This window comes from Diachasma alloeum, unplaced genomic scaffold (genome assembly GCF_001412515.2).
Source record: "Diachasma alloeum isolate Michigan unplaced genomic scaffold, Dall2.0 Dall_scaffold_01212, whole genome shotgun sequence".
NCBI classification, from domain to species: domain Eukaryota; kingdom Metazoa; phylum Arthropoda; class Insecta; order Hymenoptera; family Braconidae; genus Diachasma; species Diachasma alloeum.
The window spans coordinates 13448-38284 of record NW_021681321.1 but is presented as its reverse complement, the minus strand read 5'-3'; the positions used below and the strand labels follow the sequence as shown (position 1 = coordinate 38284).

Below are 24837 nucleotides of genomic sequence, written 5' to 3'. Positions count from 1 at the left end.
GGAATTTAATTCTCCGTCGAACTACTCTTTTTTCATCCCTTAATCTCAATTAGGAGGGGAGAAGTGAATTTTTAATTCGCGAGCGAATGGTGAAAAGTCACTGTGCGCCGAGAACAAAATTATTTTTCTCACTGGCCCATGACTTTGTCGTAGTTTGTATTTTTCTGTTACAGAGATTAAGGGATGCAACGGGGATCGATTGATGGGGAATTTAATTCTCCATCACACCCTCTGTGTTTCATTCCTTAATATTAATTAGCCAGCAAATAAATCACCTGAAAAACATTAAGAACATGCTGAGGACGAGGAGGACACAAATTCCACTTCAAAATTATCCCTGTGACAGCGGGACTGCTACTGACGAGTTACCCGCACAGGCAGTTCGCTCAGCCGTCAGATTCGACCGTGGCGGCATCCCTCCGTTGGGGTCGAACTACTTTTGGCTTGGGGTCAGTCTAACCCCGAGATCTGAGCCTCTACTTTAGTCAATCCTCTTTGGCGTTAACCGTGGTTAAAATGGTTTTCATTGACTCACCTCGACCAAACCTGTGATGTCTTGACGCTGATTTTGATGGTTGGTAGCAATGATCAGCCATCTTTGTCCGCGATATTCAAATTAATATAAAAAATTAATTAAATAACGTAAAATCTTTAAATACTGAGAAAAGTCGAGAATGAAAGGACAATGAACAGGGGACGAAAAACAACTTCGCAGGCGTAAGAAAAACCGTTGCCGGAAATAATAAATGTCAAATACTTGAGTTTACTTCGTAAATTTACAGCTCTCCAAAATTCCTCAAAACAATACTTTTCTTGAAATTCTGAAATATAGAGAGAAAATAAACTCGACGGTTACGGTCGTAAAATTGTTAAGTCTCGGTTCTGAGATATTTAGAAAGTCTCTCTGATTCACGTGTTCCACACGTGTTGAGTGTTGAGTTCTCCTTTGTTCATTGTATCGCGGAGCTGAAGGGCCTGAGACCCCTCAAGAGGGAATACTGTTGACGTCACACGCTCCCCTTTCTCCCTCTTTCGCTTCCCGATTTCTCTTTTAAGTTACCCCTCTTCCTTTTATTCCGGGCCAAGATTGCGCGCGCAACTTTTGGTCTAGTGGGGGTGTATGGACCCAACCCTTAGATTTTTAGTTTAAGTTAGAGACCGTCCCATCGTGGCTGTTGTTCCGACAACTGTTCCAGCTTCTCTCTTCGATTAGTTTTTCTTAAAGTTTTCCATAAAAGTTTTATCAAGTGTATTTGTCTACCAAAGATTTCAAGTTTAAATTAGAAGTTTAAAATCAATAGTGTTAATGTGCTCTCCTAAGCACTAGTGTTTTGATTTATTCTGGAATACACCTTCAACCCATTTATTCAAAAAATGAACGAGTCAACATCGATGGAGTCCTCATCAGAGGTTTAGCGGCTAACGGATCCACATTTCGAAGTTTGGCGCTCGTTATTTCAAAAAGGCGCCACTGTCCTCCTAGTAACATTGATAGGACATAACAATTGGTGACAGCGGTGGGATGGCCGCATTCATCGAACGTTGAATTGAAATTTGAAAATTCGAGAAAATCATGTTACTGATGCTATTGAGTTCCGGCGGTTGCAGTCAAGAGGTCCAAGGTCGTTGCAGTCAAGAGGTCCAGGGTGGTTGCAGCCAAGCAGTTGACAGGAAGACCCGTCAGGCAGAATTAAGTGTCAAGTGATAGAAAATTTTATGGGCAATCAGTGAAATTTAAAAGTGAAATTAAAGTGAAATTAGAGTGAAATTAGAGTGAAATAGTATTTCCTTTGGATTAGCTGTAAAGAGAAAATTGTAAGTCTAGAAATAAATATTATTTAGAGGATGGACATTTCAGGGTATTGCTCAGGTTTTTTGCGGTTTTCCTGAGTTTTCAGAGAGATACACCTGATTATAGGCCGCACCTTGTCCATATCTAGAGGGAGCACACGAAATTTTAGTTATTATATTTTGCAAAGAGAGAAGCCAATAGATTCATTAGAATTTTTAGTAAAATTTTAAAAATGGCACCTACAAGAAATAGACGTGGTAAGACGAGAGGAGTTTCTGCACCATCAACAAGTAATCATTCAAGTGTTAATGTCACATTAGACAGTTCAGATGATTTGTTTAGTAATTTGTCACAACCTAGGAGTCAAACGAGTTCGATCAGTCAGAACATTCAGCCTTCTGTGTCCACTATGTCATTGAAAGACATTTCTAGTTTGATTCCAACATTCAATGGCCAGAATATGCCTTTAAACAAATTCATCAATTTATGCAAACAAGCAATCGCGCTTGCATCTCCCTCACATCACATTTTCCTCACTCAATTAATTAAATCGAGAATTTCCGGGACGGCCAGTGAATATGTTGATGAAGAAACTTCAAATCTCGAGGACATTTTTGCAAATCTAAAACAGGCTCTTGCACCTTGCCAGACGCTCTCTCAGTGGCAAGGATTACTTTCAAAAATGCATCAAAAACCCAATGAGAAAATAGTCGATTTTGTTGCGAGAATCAAAGTTGTAGTGCGAGGGATTGTAGAGTTGATTCGTGAAAAATATTCCAGTGAAATTGCAGTAGGGCTCCTTGCAGGCACACACGAGGGGGCTCGCAATAGTTTCATTCGAGGCTTAAGGGGTGAACTTAGTACGTGTGTTTCAAATAAAGAGCCAGCTAATCTCGAAGCTGCTGTTAAAATCGCGATTGAGAAAGAGAAAGAAATCGAAGAACACAATGATATTTTCAAACACGAACAGGATAAAATTTCAAATAATTCACAAAGTCATCACAAAAATCATTTCAAAAATCACGGGCCGTACAATTCACAAAATCGAACACACAAGCCACTTTCTGCTCAAGTCAATGTCATGTCAACTAATAATCAAAAAACATTTGGAAAAGTTATTTGCTATGCGTGCGGTAAAGTAGGTCACGTGAAGAGTGAATGTCACAGTAAATTCAAGCCGGGATATTGCGTTAATTGCAAAAGAACTGGGCATTCCACTATGAAATGTCGAACTTCTTCAAACAAATTTGGTAATACTAATACACATTCTTCTCAATCAAACAATCAAATTCAAACTCAGCAGGCATCGATCAACATTAATCATGCCGATCAACAAGCTTCTCCTTGTGTAACAATTACTAGTGATGATTTATTGAATATGAGGAATTGACTCTTAGTTGACTCTGGGGCAGATATAAATCTGATAAAAGAGAGCTTATTGAAACCTCACGTTGAAATTGATAGGAGTAAACGTTTCGTATTAACAGGTATAACCCCAGGGTCCGATGAAACAGTTGGCGAAGTTCAAATCACGTTTGACTCCATTACATGTAGATTTCAAGTTATTCGTGCAGATTTTCCAATCAAGTATGATGGTATTTTAGGTGCACAATTTTTGAGAGATGAGAAAGCAACATTGTGTTTTTCTGATAGTTGTGTGCGAGTGAGTGAGAAAGGAATCACAATTCCATTATTGCAAACAAGGGTGACAGTTCCTGCTCGTTGCAAAACCAAAGTGGGCATAAAAGTTTTGAATAATGAATTAAAAGAGGGATATTTACCGAGGTTGAATTTAGGCCCAAATTTATATGCAGGAGAGTCGCTAGTAACAAACAACAATGGGATAGCTTGGATATTTATAATTAATTGCAACGAGGAGGAACAGGAACTCAATATTCCAGCGCAATATATCGAAGAAATAGAGAGTTATTCCGAGAAACCGATTAAGACTTGTTTTGCGTTTGAAAGTGAATCTGTAGAGGAACGGATGAAGAGACTTGAAGATAGCCTTCATTTAGAAAATCTCAATTCAGAAGAAAGACAAAGTATAATTAAAGTGTTTAGAAAATACCCTTATCAAGTCCAGCTTCCAGGTGATCGCTTACAGGGCACAAATGTTATGACTCATAGTATCCCAACAACAGACGAAATTCCAATTTCCACTAAACAGTACAGATTTCCTCAAATTCACAAAGAGGAAATTCAGAAACAAATTAAGGAATTACTCGCCTCAGATATAATCGAGCCCTCATCATCCCCATATAATTCACCCATTTGGATCGTGCCGAAAAAGGCTGATTCAGCTGGGAATAAACGGTGGCGTATGGTGATAGATTTTCGAAATTTAAATGAAAAGAATATTTCAGACGCCTACCCCCTTCCCCATATTGTTGATATTTTGGACCAATTGGGAGGTGCTAAATACTTCTCGGTCCTTGATCTAGCTTCTGGATTCCACCAGATCCCTATGGACGAGAGGGACAAAATGAAAACGGCTTTTTCAACCCCAAATGGTCATTATCACTTCACAAGAATGCCCTTTGGTCTTAAGAACGCACCAGCGACGTTTCAGCGTCTTATGGACCAGGTACTCACTGGACTCCAAGGTGCAGACCTTTTCGTATATCTCGATGATATTGTAGTTTACGCATCATCCCTTCAAGATCATGAGAGAAAACTCATCAAATTGATGGGGAGACTTCGAACAAGTAGATTGACCTTGCAAATAGATAAATGCAGATTTTTACAAACTAGCGTGACATATCTAGGTCATATTGTGAGTGACAAAGGAGTTACTCCAGATACGACAAAAGTAGCATCAGTGAAAGAATTTCCCGTCCCTAAAACACCCAAAAATATCAAAGAATTTCTTGGTCTTATCGGTTATTACCGACGTTTCATCCCCAATCTAGCCAGAATCTCTCGTCCATTAACCCAGTTATTGAAGAAAAATCAATCGTTCGTTTGGAGTACCGAGTGTCAAAACGCATTTGAACATTTGCGTGACCTCTTATGTAAAGAGCCCATTCTTCAATTCCCCGATTCCAAGAGACCTTTTATCGTAACAACAGATGCTTCTTGCTATGCCCTCGGAGCTGTTCTCAGCCAGGGAGAAATGGGTCATGATTTACCTGTTTCATACGCCTCAAAATTATTAACAGGAGCTGAGCTCAATTATTCTGTCATAGAGAAGGAGTTGTTCGCGATCGTTTTTGCTGTGAGGCACTATCGTCCGTATTTGTATGGAACAAAATTCAAATTAGTGACAGATCATAGGCCATTAGTGTGGGCTCATAAAATCAAAGATCCAGCATCGCGATTACTCCGTTGGGTGTTATCACTGAGAGAACATGAGTATGAAGTAATTTATAAACCAGGACGACTGAATTCTAATGCTGATGCACTTTCACGAAATCCTGTAGAATTATCAAATCTATCAATTGCAAACATCAAGTTTACAAAGAGTTTGTTTATTGAAGAATTAGAAGACTTCCCGAGGATGTCCTCAATAGAGAGAAACATAATCAGAGAAACCCAAGATTTTAGTAAACAGACCCAGAGAATTCATTTCGTCAAACGAAATGACGTAGTTACTAGAAATGGGATGGACGCTGATGTGAGTAAGTCACATCAGAGAGGAGCCACTCCCCTTAGAAATCAAAAGGGAAGGTCTGTTAATGAGGGTCAGGGTGCCCCTGCAGATCAGGAAGAGGTTGGCCGAGAGGACACAGTACTTTCTGTAGAGGAGTCTGACTTATCTGAGTCTTCCCTTTTCCTAGCGAACCAAGGGTTCTTAGTTTATTATCCGGGCCCGGAAGCATGGAGCAAAGACGAAATGCATAGAACACAAAATGGTCTGAATAAGACGTGCACGCATGACCCCCTAGAATTACAGAAAATCATAGAAAAACAGCATGCAATACTAACACTCGAGGCATCTAGAGGAAGTCCAACAAGAGATAAATCAATAAATAGTAGAAATAGTCCCAACGGAAGTGATCGTGTTTGCGAGGAATGCTCAATTTTCCATATGGAGAGTACTAGTCGAGTTTTTCATTCGAACTCGGAAGAAGAACCCTCTACCCCTGTTTTTCCAGAGGAAGATTTCCCAGATGAAATGAGTGATTATGACGATCAACCTACTTCCTCAGACGAAGAAGAATTAAATTCCCCCCGAGTAGAGAAAATTATTAAACATGGGAAAAGAGTAAATAAACGTGTCCCATTGAATGTTTTTAGCGAAACCAGAGATGGAATTTTCAGGCGAAAGGATAACATCGCTACCTTCATTTCTGCAGATTTCAAGATGAGAACCCCAGTTTTTCAAGAATTACTCGCTAGGAGTTACATTGACGAAAAACAATTTCCCAAAGACAAACCGGATATCGGTGATGTAGTTGTTTTCAAAAATGGAAAAATCCACATTTTCCTGATTGTGATCAAAGAAGGAGTTGAGAATAAAACGCTCTTGAACAATATTAGTCTTGGTATAACAAAACTGAAAGAATCAATAGATTATTTTGACGTAAGAACAGTTAGAATAGCGCGAACTGGAGGCGGACTTGATAAACTCCCCTGGGGTAATATTAAGATGTATTTAGAAAGAACATTTCCCCAAGGCTATCATGTCACTATTTGCCTAAATCAAACTGAGGTACCAGAAATCGATAAAAGAGAAAATATAATAAAAGAGATGCATGAGTCTGTAGTGGGTGGACATAAAGGCGTCGTGAAAACTTATGACAGAATCCGACGATTATATTACTGGGAAAATATGAAACCACAGATCCAAAATTTTATTAAGCATTGTGTTACTTGCCAGAAAAATAAATTAGTTAGAGTCAAGACAAGACAACCCATGATAGTTACTGATACTCCACAGACAGCCTTTGAAAAAATTGCACTCGACATTGTAGGACCATTACCCATTACTAGCACTGGCAACAGATATATTTTAACTATTCAAGATAATTTAACTAAATATTCATTAGCAGTTCCTCTAGCTGAAACAAAAGCCATTGATATTGCAAAAGCTTTTACAGAAAATTTCATTTGTGTTTTTGGTTGTCCTGAGGCAATATTGACTGATCAGGGTTCGAATTTTATCGGTGAAGTTATGAAACATTTAGCTAAATTATTCAAGATCCAACAGTTGAAAACCACAGCTTTCCACCCTCAGACTAATGGATCTCTGGAGAGAAGTCATTTAGTCTTAGTTGAGTACTTGAAGAATTTTTCATTGACACGAACAGAGACTGGGATACGTGGATAAAATATTCCATGTTCTCATACAATACTTCAGTCCATGAATCAACAGGTTTTACTCCTCATGAGATGATTTTTGGGAGATTGGCACGGATTCCATCTAATTTTGTTAAAGAAAGTAGCGTACCTGTATATACGGAGTATCTAGGTGATTTAGTAGAAAAGCTGCGTGAAACTCAATCACGTGCAGCTGATAATGTTGATTTAGCGAAATTTAGATCTAAAGTGTATTACGACAGGGCTGTTAATCAAAGACATTTTGAACCGGGCGACTGGGTATTTTTAATAAATGATGCTAAGACCAGTAAGTTAGATGCTAATTATTTAGGGCCCTATGAGGTGTCAAAAGTGATGAACAATGAGAATGCAGAGATTAAGCTATCGGATTATCGTAAGAAAACTGTACATATTAATAAGTTAAAACCAGCATTTTGATCGAAAAAATCTTCTAAGACTTAAAATAAGAAATGTAAGCTAATCATTCATGTTAATGGATAGATGATTTAGAATATAAGACTGTATATATGCTCAGATAATTGATAAGTACATAAAATAAAATAAGACTTGTTAAAAATTAGACTCTTCTTGAGTCTAATTTTTATTTTATGCGGGAAGGTGTGATGTCTTGACGCTGATTTTGATGGTTGTCCGCGATATTCAAATTAATATAAAAAATTAATTAAATAACGTAAAATCTTTCAATACTGAGAAAAGTCGAGAATGAAAGGACAATGAACAGGGGACGAAAAACAACTTCGCAGGCGTGAGAAAAACCGTTGCCGGAAATAATAAATGTCAAGTACTTGAGAAAATTCGTAAATTTACAGCTCTCCAAAATTCCTCAAAACAATACTTTTCATGAAATTCTGAAATATAGAGAGAAAATAAACTCGACGGTTACGGTCGTAAAATTGTTAAGTCTCGGTTCTGAGATATTTAGAAAGTCTCTCTGATTCACGTGTTCCACACGTGTTGAGTGTTGAGTTCTCCTTTGTTCATTGTATCGCGGACCTGAAGGGCCTGAGACCCCTCAAGAGGGAATACTGTTGACGTCACACGCTCCCCTTTCTCCCTCTTTTGCTTCCCGATTTCTCTTTTAAGTTACCCCTCTTCCCTTTAGTCCGGGCCAAGATTGCGCGCGCAACTTTTGGTCTAGTGGAGGTGTATGGACCCAACCCTTACATTTTTAGTTTAAGTTAGAGACAGTCCCATCGTGGCTGTTGTTCCGACAACTGTTCCAGCTTCTCTCTTCGATTAGTTTTTCTTAAAGTTTTCCATAAAAGTTTTATCAAGTGTATTTGTCTACCAAAGATTTCAAGTTTAAATTAGAAGTTTGAAATAAATAGTGTTAATGTGCTCTCCTAAGCACTAGTGTTTTGATTTATTCTGGAATACACCTTCAACCCATTTATTCAAAAAATGAACGAGTCAACATCGATGGAGTCCTCATCAGAGGTTTAGCGGCTAACGGATCCACATTTCTAAGTTTGGCGCTCGTTATTTCAAAAAGGCGCCACTGTCCTCCTAGTAACATTGATAGGACATAACCAGGGTTGGGCATATCTCGCAGATGGAAGTTTATGACGTGACATTGTCAAATACCGGTAATTTACCTCTGGGGCGTCAAAAATGTCAAAAAGTGTCAGAAAGCTCTTTACAAGGAAGCTAAGCTAAAAAGTCACAAGGGTCAAAAGTGAGAGGCACATTGGCCGGAAATCGTCAAGATCAAACGATCACGAGGGTTATCCTCGCGAAGGTTAAACATCGCAAGGGTTATGCCTTCTTAGGATCAAACGTCGCAAGGGTCAAACAACGGAAGCAATCCTTTAATCTGGAGGGTGAAACTAATAAGAGGGTCAACAGGGGACGCCAGGCGGTACAATTACAAGGTTCCAACGGTCATAAAGTTTAAACAAAAAAAGCAAGTAGGTTCGCAAGGGTCAAACAGGTCACTAGGTCACGGCCTAGTTATCCTGATTGACCCTTATGATTTACCTACTTTGTGATTGTTTCTTGATCGTTTGTGATTTTCCTGCTTACCTGCGTCTTAATTTTAACTCTTGTGATTTTTCAACTTATCTCTCCTGTAGGCAGAACAATGACAAGAGTAGAATGATCATGAATTAAGAAAAAATAATCTGAAACTATTCCGTTTGGTCTTTGTTGCAACAGCTTATGATCATTTAACGCTCGCAAGTTATGATTGTGACGTTTGACCCTCGCAAGTTATGATTGTCACGTTTGACCCTTGCGAGGTATAACCTCAGTGGGTATGATTTTTTCGAATTTTGACCCTTGTAACTCTGACAGGCGGTATTCTCGGTAAAAATCTCCCGGTTCCCCAAGGTGCTAATAGATGGCGCCACATAGGTTTTTGACAGGTCAAAAAGCCGACAACTCGCCCGGGTAATTTACCTACTTTATGACCGGTCAAAAACCATGTAATTTACCTAAGGTAATTTACTTGCTCAACCCTGGACATAACAAACCTAATCCTAGGGAAAGATAAGAGACCTTCGAGACGGAATTCCCTATAGTTTTAACACGGTTGGGACTTTATTTTCTTAATAAATGCTTTAAAGTGTTCCAGTACCCCCACATGTTCCATAACCCCCACACTGACGGTAGTTGAAGTTTAGGAAAAATGAATTTGCCCCTACTTGTTAATATTTTCATGTCCATTTGTGCATATTCCATCACAATGAAATTAATTCCCAGATTGGGTAAGGTTTTCGTGGAGAAGACTAACCTCTGGGGTGTTGATATGAATAAGAGGGATGGAGGAAAAATGTAAGTATTTAGGCATTTAAATAATAGGTAATCGTTTGTAACTAATTAATTTATTGATGATTCTTCTATTTTAGACCGGAAGCCCTGGGGGTTGTCAGTGGCTTTGTGTTTCTCTGCACCATGTTTCTGTTCATACCAATACCATTCACCGAATACATCTCAGACAATTCCAATTTCCCTCACGACGAGGTAAATTATCAAATTATTTGAACTAAAGTTAATAGCCAATAATTTGTCAACGGCCATTATAACATGTGTTATCACTTCAAATCGTGGGCATAAGTCAAAACAGTTTCGAATGAAAAATATCCTTCCAGTTTTTTGCTTCCGAACGGAAATATTCTAATCATCTAAATTGAAATTCCCAATTATTTTCAGTAGAATAACTATGGTCCAAAATTTTCGAATATGCCATTTCTAAATAGTGCTCGAATGTGTGGACGTGGATAAATGTCGTGTGAACCTGACCTAGGGTTTCTTTTGAACTTCAAGAATATTTAATCCTTGTATTGGCCTCCATTCGTCTCGAGTATGATACTTTGCCCATTCCGATTTACTCCACCGGTCTTCTCTGTTTGATCCTTAAAAGCATTCCAGTTGTTTTTCGCAGATGGAAAAGAGTATTCTCAAAATACCAGTGATGGAACTGGGCAACTTTGCCAAAAAGACGTAGCAGTTAATTCCAAAACTACTCAAGATTACATCCTTATAATTTGCCTTTGTATGTAAATTTTGTTTTGTCGACAAATGACGCCATATGTTCAAGTTTTTACCCTCTCCATTGAAGGTTGCATTTAATCAGACACCTGTGTGAAAAACTAGTTTTTTTTGTTCACTATCAGAGAGACAACCATGAAAAAATGTCTAATTGATCTATCGATAGTGGGACAAGATCGTATGTACTTGAGACAAAGAGTTATTAAAAGTAAGTTCAGTACGATTCTAAAGAGCTCAAATGGTCTTGTTTTCACATTCATTGAGTCAGGTTCATCAGTTTTATCAATTTATTATAGAATTTCGGAGGTATTGATATACTTTTCCTGAATCAATTTTTCGACGATTACTCAAAAAATTATGATTGAAAGAAATTGAATCATGGCCTGAAAAATTATTATATATCTTCGTCTATTAATTTTATCAAAATATAATGGAAATGGCATCATTTATCGTTGATTTACAGCATATTGTTTGTAATATTTCTTTCTGAAATGAGTTTTTAAATTATTACTGAAAATATTATATAACAAGACGTAAACAATTATATCGTTGCATTTTACCATTTCACGATACTACACTTAAGGATGTTCGACACCTTTTTGGCTGAAATTTACGTTTTTTTTCCTTTTTTTGGCGAATTGTCGATCGGATTGACGGAAAAAAATATAACGTTTTTGTGTTCTGTCATTATTTAATGGCTCACGCAGTGTCATGGTGGTGGAATCATTTTCCTGCGTTTTTTCTACAGTTTTGTGATTCCTTTTAAACGTTTAGCAAAAATGCACAAAAATGATCGCACCACCTTGCAACTTCGCGAGTCATTAAATAATGACAAAATGCAGAAACGTTATATTTTTTCGCGTCAATCCGACCGACAATTCGCGAGAAAAATTAAAAAAACGTGAATTTTGACCGAAAAGGTATAGAACATCCTTAATTTTGTTCTTTAAATTCCCTTCGAAAATCGATTGTTTCAGTTCGTTGAGCTACTAGCCGCTCTCTTGTCCATCTGCTGGGTACTCATCCTTGGATTCGTCGATGATGTTTGTGATCTCAGATGGAGAGACAAACTTTTATTGACAACAATAGTATCCTTACCCCTTTTAATGGTTTACTACGTGAATTGCAATGCAACTGTCATCATAGTACCAAAACCACTTAGATCATGGTTGGGTTTATCCGTCGAGCTTTCATTATTCTATTATATGTACATGGCTATGCTGGCAGTGTTTTGTANTCGATCGACAATTCGCGAGAAAAATTAAAAAAACGTGAATTTTGACCGAAAAGGTATAGAACATCCTTAATTTTGTTCTTTAAATTCCCTTCGAAAATCGATTGTTTCAGTTCGTTGAGCTACTAGCCGCTCTCTTGTCCATCTGCTGGGTACTCATCCTTGGATTCGTCGATGATGTTTGTGATCTCAGATGGAGAGACAAACTTTTATTGACAACAATAGTATCCTTACCCCTTTTAATGGTTTACTACGTGAATTGCAATGCAACTGTCATCATAGTACCAAAACCACTTAGATCATGGTTGGGTTTATCCGTCGAGCTTTCATTATTCTATTATATGTACATGGCTATGCTGGCAGTGTTTTGTACAAATGCTATCAACATTCTAGCCGGTATAAATGGCTTAGAAGTTGGACAGAGTCTTGTTATTGCAGCTAGCATTATAACATTCAATTTCATTGAATTGAGTGGTAATTTATGGAAGGCCCACCAGTTTTCACTATATTTGATGATACCATACGTAACAACGTCACTTGCTCTCTTTAAATACAACTGGTAAGTGAAAAAGAAAAACAAATTGCATTATATGGAATTCAGGAGATACAGAGTATTACCTATATAGTAAAAAAAGAAAATTAATATTCTTTATCTCCATGAAATGGCCAATTCCTCTAATCTCTACAATTTTATATATTTGAATCCTCCCTATTTATATAAATTATTCAACATCCATACTCCGATATATCCTTGTATATAAATTCGATCATTAGTTTATATGCTGCATTTGCAATTTTAATCAGTTATGACTGGTTGAATAAATATCACAGACATTCGATCGTGCATGATCATCAGTAATAATCAAGTTTAGCATAGAAATTATCGATCAGCCAGTCAAATTTGAAACTATTACTCATAACAGTGTCTGGCGCAAAGTACGATTCCGTAGTTTTATAAGCTCTGATAAGGCTCATCTTATCGTCAAACCAGACTCCAGTGCCGATTAAATCCTCCACGAACAGAACTTCCATATTCTTAGCATACTTAGCCTCTTTAGGTTTACCATCTTTCTTGAGAGCAATGATAATATTAGCGGGTGTTTCACAGTAATTACAGTACCATCCACCATAATGATTAAGATCCCCAATAACTAAACCAAGAACATCTCTCTCATTGGTCTCCCCCAATTCGCGTTGAAGTAAAATGGAATTTGTTCGGTATGATTGATATATACATCCGATGGTGCATGCACCAACGGTTATGATTGTTTTGGAAGGATGCTGCCAGAAGAATCCAAAGACGGACCATCTGAGGCGAAAGCCAATGGGCTGAGACCAACCGTCGTATACCTTAAGGAACATTAATGCACGCCAATTCAATATCTGCTCAGGGCCACTCATTACATAGATATCGTCCTCCTTTATATTCTTCACAACACTGATTATTTTATCCCACACGTATTTCGAGATGACTCGCGAGGGTTTCCGCGACTTGTGAGCAGCATTTATATATAATATCTTGCGCTGATGACTGGACAATAGTCCCTTGTTCAATTTATGCTGCAAATTCTCCTCTGCTGCACTGAAGTCACAGATTACAAATAAATCTACGACGTGGTGGAGCTCTTCTACGATAACTTCGGCCATTGCTGAGTTGTAGTCTTGTACCGAGAATGTGTAAATCAGTCGACGTAATGTTTTCCTCGGTTTCAGTTTGATTTTTTGTTTCGCAGCCATTATCGCTCGCCAAACGACTTCCGGTTGACCACAGTCTGCACCATGCCATCCACACTGACATTGACATTTTTCCAGAGACGAGTGAGATTTATTGGAGACGCCCTCCTTCCAACATTTCGTCGTGTTTTGCGTGATGAAGAATCCTGATGTTCTTGTGTCTTTCAGCTTTAACTCATCAGTTAAGATTTGGTATGATGGTTTTGGTGTAAGATTTTCACCTTTAAGAGGAATCTACAAAAATATTTGAGTGCAGAAAATTCATTGATTGGATGACTATCAAAAGCACAATTTTTCACAATTTCTTACCTCTGTTGGTTCCACTCTAATAAAACTAATGGGATTCCTTGTTGTCATCTGTGCATATTCACTAGGTGGTGTTGACACAACGTAAATCATCACGATGAATACTTGAAGTACCAATAATGTATAGAGCAACGCCAGCTTACCGTCCAGCCGGTTCTGCATGGCAATTCTTTCTCCTTTTTCTTTCTTCTTTTCTCAGAGTCTTATCAGTTCTTTGTCTTTCTTATAGTCAGTCACATTGCTTCCTGTTTCATATCTCTTCACATGACTGTGACGAATAACCTGAATTATTAAAATACAAGCATTGATGAACAAATGACAACTCAACAGCCAATATACTTTTCCCCGAATGAGACGAAAGGAAATTATAATTATAATTTCTCCAATAACAAAATAATAATAATTTCCTTGGAAATGGGTGTAACTTCACTGTAGTATTATCGATTTGGAAGTACCGAACGAAGTTGCCATGCTCAGAAGTTGAAGTCACCTCCAGAATCTCATCCAAGAGTTGAAAAAAAATGCCGGAAGGGAATTTTTTTCTGGCAATAAGAGTTAAAACAAAACTATTGTCAATTGCGTTTATTTATATGCCTATTCTCCAAATGCATACAATAAAACGACTGTAATCACCACTTGTTACCCGTGACCTCATCGGGACCACCGGCTGTGCGAACGGCCCCAATGTATGTTTATATATATATATATGTACACATCTATGTTGTGGTTGTGAAGCGAAAGGGACGGAAGTTGTGTGAAAATATATTTATATACGTATCTATACACTTACCCGGTACTATTTTCTCAGTCTCCATCAGTTGGTGGAATTCTACTCGTTCTATCTCCACTCAACATTTTTAGTTTTGAACAGGAAGAAAATAATGTTCAATTTTCTAGATAAATTTGTACGTCTTACTCGCTAGTTTTATCGCCGAAAGAGTTGATCTTTGTAATATGGTGTCTTATCCGGTAGTGACAAAATGACAAACCACACCCGAGGCAAATTCACATCTGCGAGTGTCTAAAACACCATGGTAATAATATTCCAACAAGCATGACAAGCGCATTCGTGATTTACCAACGAGCGCATGCGTTTCATCTCTTCTATCTTAATGCCCGGTGAAAGAAACATGCATTGGGTGTGCATCGGCTGGATTACAAGAGTCTAGTTGGGATTTTTTTTTAGAACCCTTCTAAGGGCTAACATGACGTTTTTTAATGTCCTATTTACCTTTTCTCGTATTTATAGATGCATATATTGCCCGCTACTGACATTTTTTATTTGAGGGGATTCTTTCGGTGGAACTTATGACAGAGGTCGATAACAACTGGTATGGAGGCGGTGTAGAGATATATACTGGGGAATCTTATACTCTCACTTCTCTCAGTCCTTCTTGTTGAATCACATCTGAACATCTGCTGAGGGACAATGCGTTCGAGAATGACAGGTGTGTCAAACAGACGGTATTGACCTGAGTGAAGGAATTCTCCGATAAAGGTCGTTCGCAGTAGATTTTTTACACTTCAAACTGGATTGGTTATTCATAGTTTCAAATTAATTGAACTGGTTAATTACTTTCCAAGTACTCAAGATGGTAGTCGATCATGTTGAGTAACACGAAAATAGCAGATAACCATTCATAATGAATTGATGAAGATAAATAGCCCATTAGTGAAGTGAAATAAAAAAAAACGACATGAGCCAATTTCACTCTGAGATCAATTTTTAGAAGATGCTCGGATTACTTCTTTTGCAGCTCTTACATTTTATCAGAATGAAGCCAAAATAATTATGGGTGGTCTTAAGAATTTTCAGGTTGATTTATCTCGTTTTTCTGCTACGCAACTGACCTCTTATGTCCAAAAGAAACTACTCCCTCTCTCTTTGGAATATGCATAGCAAGAAAATGAAATGAAGTAAATCAATATTTTTCCTATCAATCCTATCAAAAAAGAGCAAAGTGAGAGTTAAATAAAGTTCATTAAATTCAAAGCCAATAAGTGATAAAGCACAACAGATATCGCAGGAATGGACTATTGAAAATTATACAAGATACATATCTTGGAATTTTAAGCAGATATTTTTTTGTATCCCTGAATTAACACTAGAAAAAGTTGCTAAGAAAAATATTTATAATAAATAATTTAAGGCCCCGCTCCGCTATCTGCCGAACGTTATCAAGATTGCGTTTTTGGGTTCCATTTTTATCTCGAAATTTCAACTTGATGCCCCGCCACTCAGAGATCCCTGAAAATTATGAATTTGTATTGAAAAAAACGTAAAAGAAATTCTGGACATTTTAAAAGGGCGTTTTTAATTAATATTGAGGCATGAGTTCCAGAGAGGAAATGTATAATATATAATTACTGTGGTAAATGCCGGCCTATCAGTTGCTACCATGGGGGGAGGAAAGACGAAATAATAAATCTTTTGGCACCGTGCAACCAGACGATTGTACGAAAAAAGGCTCTTTGAAAAATTTTGTAATATATTTAAGAATTTTTTGGTCACACTTTTACGATGAACTACCACTGACACTCATCTCCTCAATTGAAAATTGTATTGTCCATCAACTGTCACTTTTGTCGGTGGCGCAAAAAAAGGAAGAAAGAGCAATTTTCCTGTTTTCAATTCCCGGTAAAAATGACAGCCGATCGCCAGTACAATTATCAATGGAGGAGATTGGCGTAAGTGATTAGTAATTCATTGTTAAAGTGTGATCAAAAAATTCTTAAAAATGTTACAAATGTTTTCAAAGAGCCGTTTTTCGTACAATCGTCTTGTTGCAGTGTGCAAAAGGATTTATTATTTCGTCTTTACTCCTTCATGGTGTCGACTAACAGGCCGTCATTTGCCATGGTAATTATACATTATTCTTATTTCCTCTATTGAACTAATTCCTCAACAATAATTAAAAACGTTTTTTCTAAATGTTCAGAACTTTTCTTACTTTTTTACAAACCTAAAGTGAAAATTTTCGAGAGTCCCTGAGTAACGGGGGATCGATTTGAGCCGGGCCTTAATGAAAATATCTAATATGTCATGGAGATAGTTGTAACAAAGGTGAATTTCCGCCAAATGATTTCTATTGCAGGTATCCGTCACGAATTTTTGTGGGCGACACTTTTTGCTACTTCTCAGGAATGACGTTTGCAGTTGTTGGAATCATTGGACATTTCAGTAAAACTCTACTATTGTTCTTCATCCCTCAGGTTATTAATTTTTTGTACAGTGTGCCTCAGTTGTTCCATTTGATGGCGTGTCCAAGGCATCGATTACCCAAGTAAGAGTTTCTTCTATGAAAATAAGATATCATGAGGGATGAATTAGTTTTTTTTTCTAAATTTCAGATTTAATCCAACGAGTGGAAAATTAAATCCCAGTGTGACAGTGTTTCAAAAATCTGAGCTCAATGTTATTGGTCGATTTATTATGAATATTTTTCGAATACTAAAAATAGTAAAATGGGATGAGGATGAGAATGGTGTAGTTACTTGCAACAATCTCACGTTGATTAATTTCGTTCTTATTGTAATTGGACCAACAAAGGAGCCTCAATTAACGAAAATTCTTTTATTAATTCAGGTAATTAAAGTGAAAATTTACTGCTACATTCTATCCACCAACAATTTTGCGAGTATCATCAAAACCAAAAAGTTTCGAAAAATTTATCGCGGATTTTTTTTCTAAAAAATCTTTCGAATTTAAAACAAGATCCTTCAACATTCTTCTACAATTTTACTAAATTCAGAGATACTAGCAAAATTAGCTTCATCATGTCTTTATATTTCACAATTATCCTGTGAATGAACTATTTTACAGTATTATTCGTTTTTCGTTTGCAGATTGCAAGTTCATTCTTGGCCTTCCTCATCAGATATCCTCTTGCGTCTGTTTTCTACGACGTATGAATAATTAGAAATCAGAAGTCTGAAATGATTCAGGTATCAAGAGATAAAGACCAAAAAGTCAATCTAGTTTGAACTCACAGACTCAATTCCTGAAACTGTAGTTGAAAATAAAATTCTTCTAAAGAAGGGCTTGGTTTTCCTTTCTCTAGAGGAAAACCAAGGAAGTCAAGAGACAGGGTTTCGTAGTGATCGATCTTCAAATAAATCTTTCCAGATGTTTATATAATTAAGTGAGTGATAACAAATGATTTTAAAAACTATAAAATAATAATAATAATAATAATAAAGAAGGAAACAAAGCATCTGCAATTTGTACAGGGTCAAATTTCATAAAGGTGTTTAAGCGATTACCTATATAAACATTGCAATTTTCACATGTCACATTTTTTTTCCATTTCAAACTCACACACATGATTTATTACCTTGTTTCACACAATATATCTTTTAATTAAATGCAATTATTGATTTACAGAAAAAATGGTTGACTAAATATATGAGTACGTTAACGCGTTTTGGACTGAATCGTTGGAACAATCGATATAGGCACTTTACTAATCGTGAAAAACCTGTGTGATAAAGAAATCAGTTTCCATGTAAACTCCAAAAATCTCATCGATCACTCAGCTTATCAGTATTTGAGTTCTATTTTATTTTTACATCATAAAGCCGCTGATTTCCCTTTTGGTAAAGATTAGCGCCACAAAATGATCATACGGTGAACCGGACAACGATGCAAAACTAATGATTTTTACAATTTTGCAATTTGTTACTTTCAAATTTGGTGTCTCAGAGTTGATTAGGACATGCCTGAAATACCAAACATGAAATCAGCGCCTAATCTCTCCCCAATTTTCAACTGAGCCTTTGCAGCATCCTGGAGACTGAATATGTGAGTTAATTCGAGACCTGTTCGGGCTAATGATAGAGCTTTGTCGAACAATTTTATGGCTTCTTTGAGATTGCCTCTGAAATATTGAACGAATCATTGAAATGAATCATAATTTATTAAATATTAGAGCTGTAAACGGACTGGTAAAAACATGAAAGTAAAATTTGAATTTTTCATGAATCGGTAAAAACTTTTTATAAATTTGTATCAGTACAAGTCTCTCGGAATTTAATCTTGAAGTTACTCATGATAAAAAAAATTCAAAGTCAGTCACGTTTTCCCACTTCACTATTCAATTATTTTCCCATTAAAATTAAATATTTTACCTTTGTACTTCGATCGTACCCAACGTTTCATACCCAAATTCACATTTATCATCCAACTCCAGGGCTTTATTAATGTATTCCATCGCCTTAACAACATTCCCACACCATTGGAGTTGTAATAGGCCCCTGTGTACGTATATAGTTGCATTTTTTGGGTCTTTGTCAATAGCTTTTGCAAAGTATTCATCAGCTCTTTCATAAGACTGTGCATCACATAACATCTAAAAAATTTCAGATTTTTATCGATGCATTTCATCGTGATGTATTTTATGAAAATTCATCATCAAAAACCCAAACTTACACACATACATTAGCAAAAAAAACACTTCGTCATGTTTTATAACATTCTATATCATTGCCATGCAAAATTGGAGAATGTCAAAATTCGACAAAAACAAAGTTTTCGTTCGGAAGCAAAAATACAAATTTTTCGAGTCGAAATTTTGGATAAATACCCGTAAGTTTATTAGTTTTAATTATATAAAAGCCTTCTCACCTGAGCATACAAAGTATAACATTCACAACAGTCTGGAAAGAGTTCAAAGGACTTTTCAAAGTTCTCCATTGCGGATTCAACGAGACTTGGCATTCTACTCATAGCTGCATGACGATAATCCGTATAACATTTCTGTGCATATGCAATTCCAAATTGGGGATTCAATTTCAATGCTTTTTCGGAGTCCTCACGCGCCTCATTGACGTTCTCCAGGAGTAGATTAACCTGTTAAAAAAAAATATCGTGAAATTCATTAGCCAAAAATACACTGCATTACAGGTTGATAAGTGCATTAAAAACCTGTCCACGATGATGATAAATATCGCCACAGTCTGGATCAGTTGCCAATGCCCTCTCGAAGTCTTTGAAACATTGTGATGGATTTTCCAACTGCATATGCATCGTCGCTCTTTTGATGAGTGCATTCACTCGGACTTCTCTACTCGCTGATTCATTCTTATCACTTATCACTGCATCGAGGTCATCCATCGCTTTCTCATGCTGTCCAAGAAGAAGGTAAAACGTTCCCCTCAGTAATAGAAGCTTCATTTTATCAGGAACATCAATGTCACTCTTTTCAATCTCTGCTGTGCATATAGAAATAATGTCGTCGTATTTCTCTCCTTTGAAAGCTTCGACCGCATTAGTCAATCCCCTATCAACACAATGTGCAATTAACATAAAATACTTAGTTTTTTATAACAAATCAATTGTGGACAGACGGGGCGAATATTTCACGTCGATACATCACACTTGTGTGATCATTGAATTATCTCGCCAATGAGATCTTTCAAGGAAAATTATTAATCCACGTTTTGATGTAAAATTCGCTCAATACTAAGGAACTTTGACTTTTCGCTGTAAAATTCCTGACTGATGAAAAATGGATCGATAATGAACAAGATTTTGGCATTTATCTCCAAATAAAACGCTTATACTGCTCCACAATGGGATTTTCTTTTTTCTTATTAATCACTACATTGTGAAAATTACACTCACGGGCCTGCATATTTATCCATCGAGTCTATCGCTTCCACTGATAATACTGGATCGTTCCTGAATGAACTGAAATATGTTTTGATAAAATGCTTGCTGGGCATCACTGGTTTCTTCGTCGTCATAAGTTCTTGGGCATGTTGTTTCCCTGAAACCAATAGTGTAGACAACTTTCTCGCAAAGAATAAAAATTTTATGATCACATGTGGGCCATTCTCTGCAAATTGTCATTTTTCACCTGGCATATTTTTCAAAATCTGAACATGTCTGTAAAGTAATTTGTTTACGTTTCTATATGTCATAATGGTCCAGAAGTATAGTCCTAGCGCCACTCTACTACAACTTCAAAAGATTCAGAATAATAGTGTTACCGATTTTTTACTGTTACGGTGGTGACCAAACTTGACAAGTCTTCGTATTTCAATCAAAGAATTTAATTTTTAAATAATAGAACAAGTTTATTGATTTATTTGACATCTTTCGAGTATCATATATTCATTTGCAGAGATCACTTTGGTTCTTTTTCAACAATCAATTTCCACACAGCACAGGTGTATTCAGCGGTTGTTGATGACTCACCTGGGTGTCACTCTGAGTTTGCACTATTTAAACACCTAAAACATTTTTCTAAATACCTTAGAAATTATCCAACATGTAACAATCATGAGACCACGGTAGTGACAGAATAATTTGTGACTCATCTTTTTCATCTCTCGAGTAGTCTTTCTCGATATGGACATATGTCTAGTTAATTGTTACTGGTGTAAATACCGGGCCTCACCCCTTCATTACAGAACTTCGGTGCGTGCGTCATGTGCAAACATCAGAAATGGCGCGACTGCAGTTAAATTCAAATTTTTTTAAATAGTGCTAAAATTGTGGGACAAACTTTTTGATCGTCCTGGTGAGCGTAAAACAGTTATTCCTCTGAAAATTGTTCATGAAATGATACTTAGTCACATCCCCTATTATCTATGTTCAGGAAATTTTCTTTGAGCTACTTATTTACTCGGTTTCATTGACAAAATCTCGAATTTCATAAAAAGGACATGCCACGGTAGTACATTTAAGCTGGTTTCAGTTCTCTAGAGGTAAATAAACAGTCAGGGAATTGCATCTATTTTATGGAAACGGTGGAATGCCGTAGTGTCTCTCGACATCCGGAGAAATTTGATTATTATTTCATCATTTTGAGATTGGAAAAATTGAAGGATAAGAAAATAACAATTTGTAGATAATCACCCATGTTCCGCGTTTGACTCATGTAGACTTACCAAGTTGTTTCAAAACTCTATCGGCAGTGAGTAAAGCACTCTGATTCGTAAATCTCTCCAGAATACACGCAGCAGTGACATCCTCGAGGGCCAACTCAAGCTCATTATTTTTTTCCAAAACCTTAGCCCTTCTTATCAGTGCTTTCGTATATTTGGGATTCAATTCGAGAGCTTTTGTACAGTCTTCTTTGACCGCTGTGAACTTCTCCTGCAATAACCAATAATTGATAAGCCAATTTCAATTTCAATCAGTACAGAGAAAATTCCACTCACAAGTGCATCATAAGCAGCCGCTCTGTTCTGATAAATTTTGGCTAATTCATCTTTATTTTCTAGTGGACATGCTTCGATGGCTTTGTTATAGTACAAAATGGCATCATCGTATTTCCTAGCGATGAATGCCTGATTGCCCTGTGCCTTATATCTCTGGGCCCTCGCAGCCGGTGTCTAAAGCAATTAGAAACCAACAGTTGATCATAACAGTAGAATCCATTTTTTAAAAACTGTATATAGTCATGTTTCCATGTTGCATTGTCTAATTTGACTATCATAGGGCGCGTTTCGCAATCGACTTAGTAGCAGTAGCAGTACTGTAACCCTATCTAATTTCGCTTTACTGCAGCTACAGTAGTTGATTCCGAAACGCACCCATAAGAAATAGCTATTTTCGTTACAAGGCCGAAAAAAACTTTTTTGACGAGTGTGAGGGTTACAGAGCGAGGTGAAGCCGAGGAATGCAATCACCACAAGTCAGAAAAGTGGTTTTCGGCCGAGTGACAAACATAATTTTTCTTTAAAATGTCCGTAAATGGCGTTTGACGGACACGAAGTGGACCGTGTGTGATGAGAAAAGTATTATAGAATCATCTAACCTCGAGTTTATCAGCCCTGGAGTTTTTTCCTGGTGAGTCACCATCTATTGAGATTTGTTTATCAGTTGCAGTGCCATTGGCTTTACCTGGGCCTTTTGATTTGCCTTGGCTAGAGTTTTTGTAGTACATGTATCCTAGACCAAGAGCTACCGGTGCACCTACTGCCAATGCCAATTGCCATTTTGGCAGGGAACCACTCACTGCACTTGCCGCACTATTTGCAACCGGCATAATAAATTTCTAATTTTGTTGATTTATGTTTCTTCGTTCCTTGTTTTATTACAGTATCCCAGTAACGTCCTCTTCGTGGTACCCAACCGGGCTTGAATTTAAATGAGTGGACACGTTTCGACCAATCTTTCTTAGTACGGTCTACCTTGTATTCTATATTGCTAGTACTATCACGAGGTCACTGGTTACGTGCGAAACATGCATGCATATAAACGAACGCTATGGAAGTAGATTACTGTGCGCCACTGCTCCTACAGGTTAGCGTGGCAGCGACAAGATCACGAGGAGTCATGAGATTTTTGGAAGAAAAAAAGAGCTTCTCATTTGATTGGAGAAATTTGGGTGGATAATTTTTTCAATAATTTGATGCAAGTGGAATTTATTACGGGGTTAAAGTGTGGACTGAGGATTCACCAGTTTCAAAGCCTATCCGAGATGTTTTTTTGTAAGAAAGAAATGGATAAACGGAATGGAACGAAATTTAACCGGAAACAGCTGAGTTTTCTGAGAAGGAAATTCAAAAGAGGAGAACGATTGTCATGATGACAGCGGAAGAATTTTTATAATTCGGGTGCAAAATAAATATAATTATATAATTTCAAAGATATAAAAACTATCAGTTTCAGAAAGATTATTTATTTAAGTCCAGGACTAGAATCATAACGGTACAATTATTATTTTGAGTTCGATCTCGGTTGTGCCAACAATTTTACAATAATTACGTGTATTCAATCCATTTTATTGATAAAGAATAGAGAGAATATTCATGGTGTAGCCATGCCGGTCAATAAATCAATGTAAGTAAACAAATATAGAATAATTGGGTGGGTGACAAAATCGGCTCACCGAAACTTCTCCCGAATCTCACTACCCTGGCGATTTACCTTCTACGGAATAGCGTAGATGTTCCGTAGATGTTCCGTAGATGTGCGTAGATGTCGATTTTTGGGCAAAAAACCCAGGGAAAGTGCCAAAATATCTTGTAAATATAATTTGAATATTAATTCATTAACAATTAATGACCGCTGGCACTAATTAATGGCGTATTTCCCCCTAATTAATGATAAATGTTAGGGGTCAGTGAAATGTCACTACAACGATAGGTGGGGGGGATTCTCCGAGATGGCGCCATTGACGACTTCGGTTGAGTCGGTTGAGTCGGGATCCTTGCAGCAGTCGCAGGCCCGCTGCCTGCCGGATCAGNGCCTTAGACCCTCTTTTACGGAAGCGTACTACTAGTAAATCTTCAATTGCTCTAAATAACATTCGGGAGAAAACCTTGTTATTAAATATATGATAAATATAAGGTCCGGGTGATTATGATTCAATTTTATAAGAAATATAAATGATACAGTATATTTCTGCACTGCAGTGGCGCCCACTCAATAGCGTACAGCAAGGTTGGGCATCCGTGGCAAATCTGGGTTTTATACCTGTACATCGTATAAAAGTGATAATTTACCTCTAAATGGTAAAAAAAAGTATACAATTGGTATAAAACTCCCTAACCTATAACCAGCAGCGCCTGAGTAGTGGTGGACTCGAAATAATTCATGTGAACTGATGTTTCAATTATAAAAATAGCATTATAATATAAATAAATAAATAAGTGTCAATAATAATACATACATTTTGAATCGTAAAGTATTTATTTGAAAGTTGGGTAACAAAAAAATACTCCAATATGAATGATCATCGTAAAAAATCCACTCCCAACGTAAGTACAAATAATACATTCGAGTAGAAAAAATACGTGATTTATTATAAAAATGAACATCAATAATGTTGTTTTTCTAGCGTTCTGCAGATTCAGTAATTTATGAGGCTTTGGCTGAATTTTTCTTCGGCTGCAATATACCTTTTAATGTGGTGGAATCCAAGTTTTTCAAGCAATTCATCAAAACTCTGAACTCCTCGTACCAAGTTCCATCGAGGAAAAAGCTCTCCACCAAGCTGCTTGATCAAATTCACCAAAAAGTAATTAAACAACTAGAATACAGCAA

The 24837-nt window shown here is 37.0% G+C and overlaps 3 protein-coding genes across 4 annotated transcripts; 1 reads left to right on the top strand and 2 right to left on the bottom strand.

Moving 5' to 3' along the window:
* Positions 1 to 9447: 9447 nt before the first annotated feature.
* LOC107046129 (UDP-N-acetylglucosamine--dolichyl-phosphate N-acetylglucosaminephosphotransferase) lies at positions 9448 to 18126 on the top strand (the record flags this gene model as incomplete). Its single annotated transcript, XM_015268650.2, is given in 6 exon segments — positions 9448 to 9847; positions 9922 to 10036; positions 11912 to 12357; positions 16934 to 17122; positions 17190 to 17424; positions 17685 to 18126. Coding segments are annotated over 6 exon segments (1197 nt in total). The 3' UTR covers positions 17751 to 18126.
* On the bottom strand, positions 12475 to 15245 carry LOC107046126 (beta-1,4-mannosyl-glycoprotein 4-beta-N-acetylglucosaminyltransferase). 2 transcript variants are annotated; one of them, XM_015268648.2, is made up of 3 exons: positions 15070 to 15245; positions 13842 to 14120; positions 12475 to 13766 (listed from the first exon to the last, which is right to left on the bottom strand). In XM_015268648.2, the coding sequence occupies exons 2-3, from the start codon at positions 13998 to 14000 to the stop codon at positions 12651 to 12653; spliced, it is 1275 nt and encodes a 424-aa protein (XP_015124134.1). In that variant the 5' UTR covers positions 14001 to 14120; positions 15070 to 15245; the 3' UTR covers positions 12475 to 12650. The 2 variants fall into 2 exon arrangements, with proteins under 2 accessions (XP_015124134.1, XP_015124132.1); XM_015268646.2 differs by lacking the exon at positions 15070 to 15245 and adding an exon at positions 14629 to 14901.
* On the bottom strand, positions 17952 to 23282 carry LOC107046125 (mitochondrial import receptor subunit TOM70). The gene is made up of 8 exons (XM_015268645.2): positions 22604 to 23282; positions 22005 to 22178; positions 21732 to 21939; positions 20461 to 20605; positions 19762 to 20116; positions 19462 to 19686; positions 18966 to 19186; positions 17952 to 18715 (listed from the first exon to the last, which is right to left on the bottom strand). The coding sequence occupies exons 1-8, from the start codon at positions 22832 to 22834 to the stop codon at positions 18547 to 18549; spliced, it is 1728 nt and encodes a 575-aa protein (XP_015124131.1). The 5' UTR covers positions 22835 to 23282; the 3' UTR covers positions 17952 to 18546.
* Between the last annotated feature and the right edge of the window lie 1555 nt (positions 23283 to 24837).

Coding starts and splice junctions, on each gene's coding strand:
- LOC107046126 (XM_015268648.2), bottom strand. CDS start 14,000: ATGCAGAACCGGCTGGACGGTAAGCTGGCGTTGCTCTATACATTATTG. Junction 13,767..13,841: donor TTAGAGTGGAACCAACAGAG/GTAAGAAATTGT, acceptor ATATTTTTGTAG/ATTCCTCTTAAAGGTGAAAA.
- LOC107046125 (XM_015268645.2), bottom strand. CDS start 22,834: ATGCCGGTTGCAAATAGTGCGGCAAGTGCAGTGAGTGGTTCCCTGCCA. Junction 19,687..19,761: donor TTTATCATCATCGTGGACAG/GTTTTTAATGCA, acceptor TTTTTTTAACAG/GTTAATCTACTCCTGGAGAA. Junction 19,187..19,461: donor GTTATACTTTGTATGCTCAG/GTGAGAAGGCTT, acceptor GAAATTTTTTAG/ATGTTATGTGATGCACAGTC.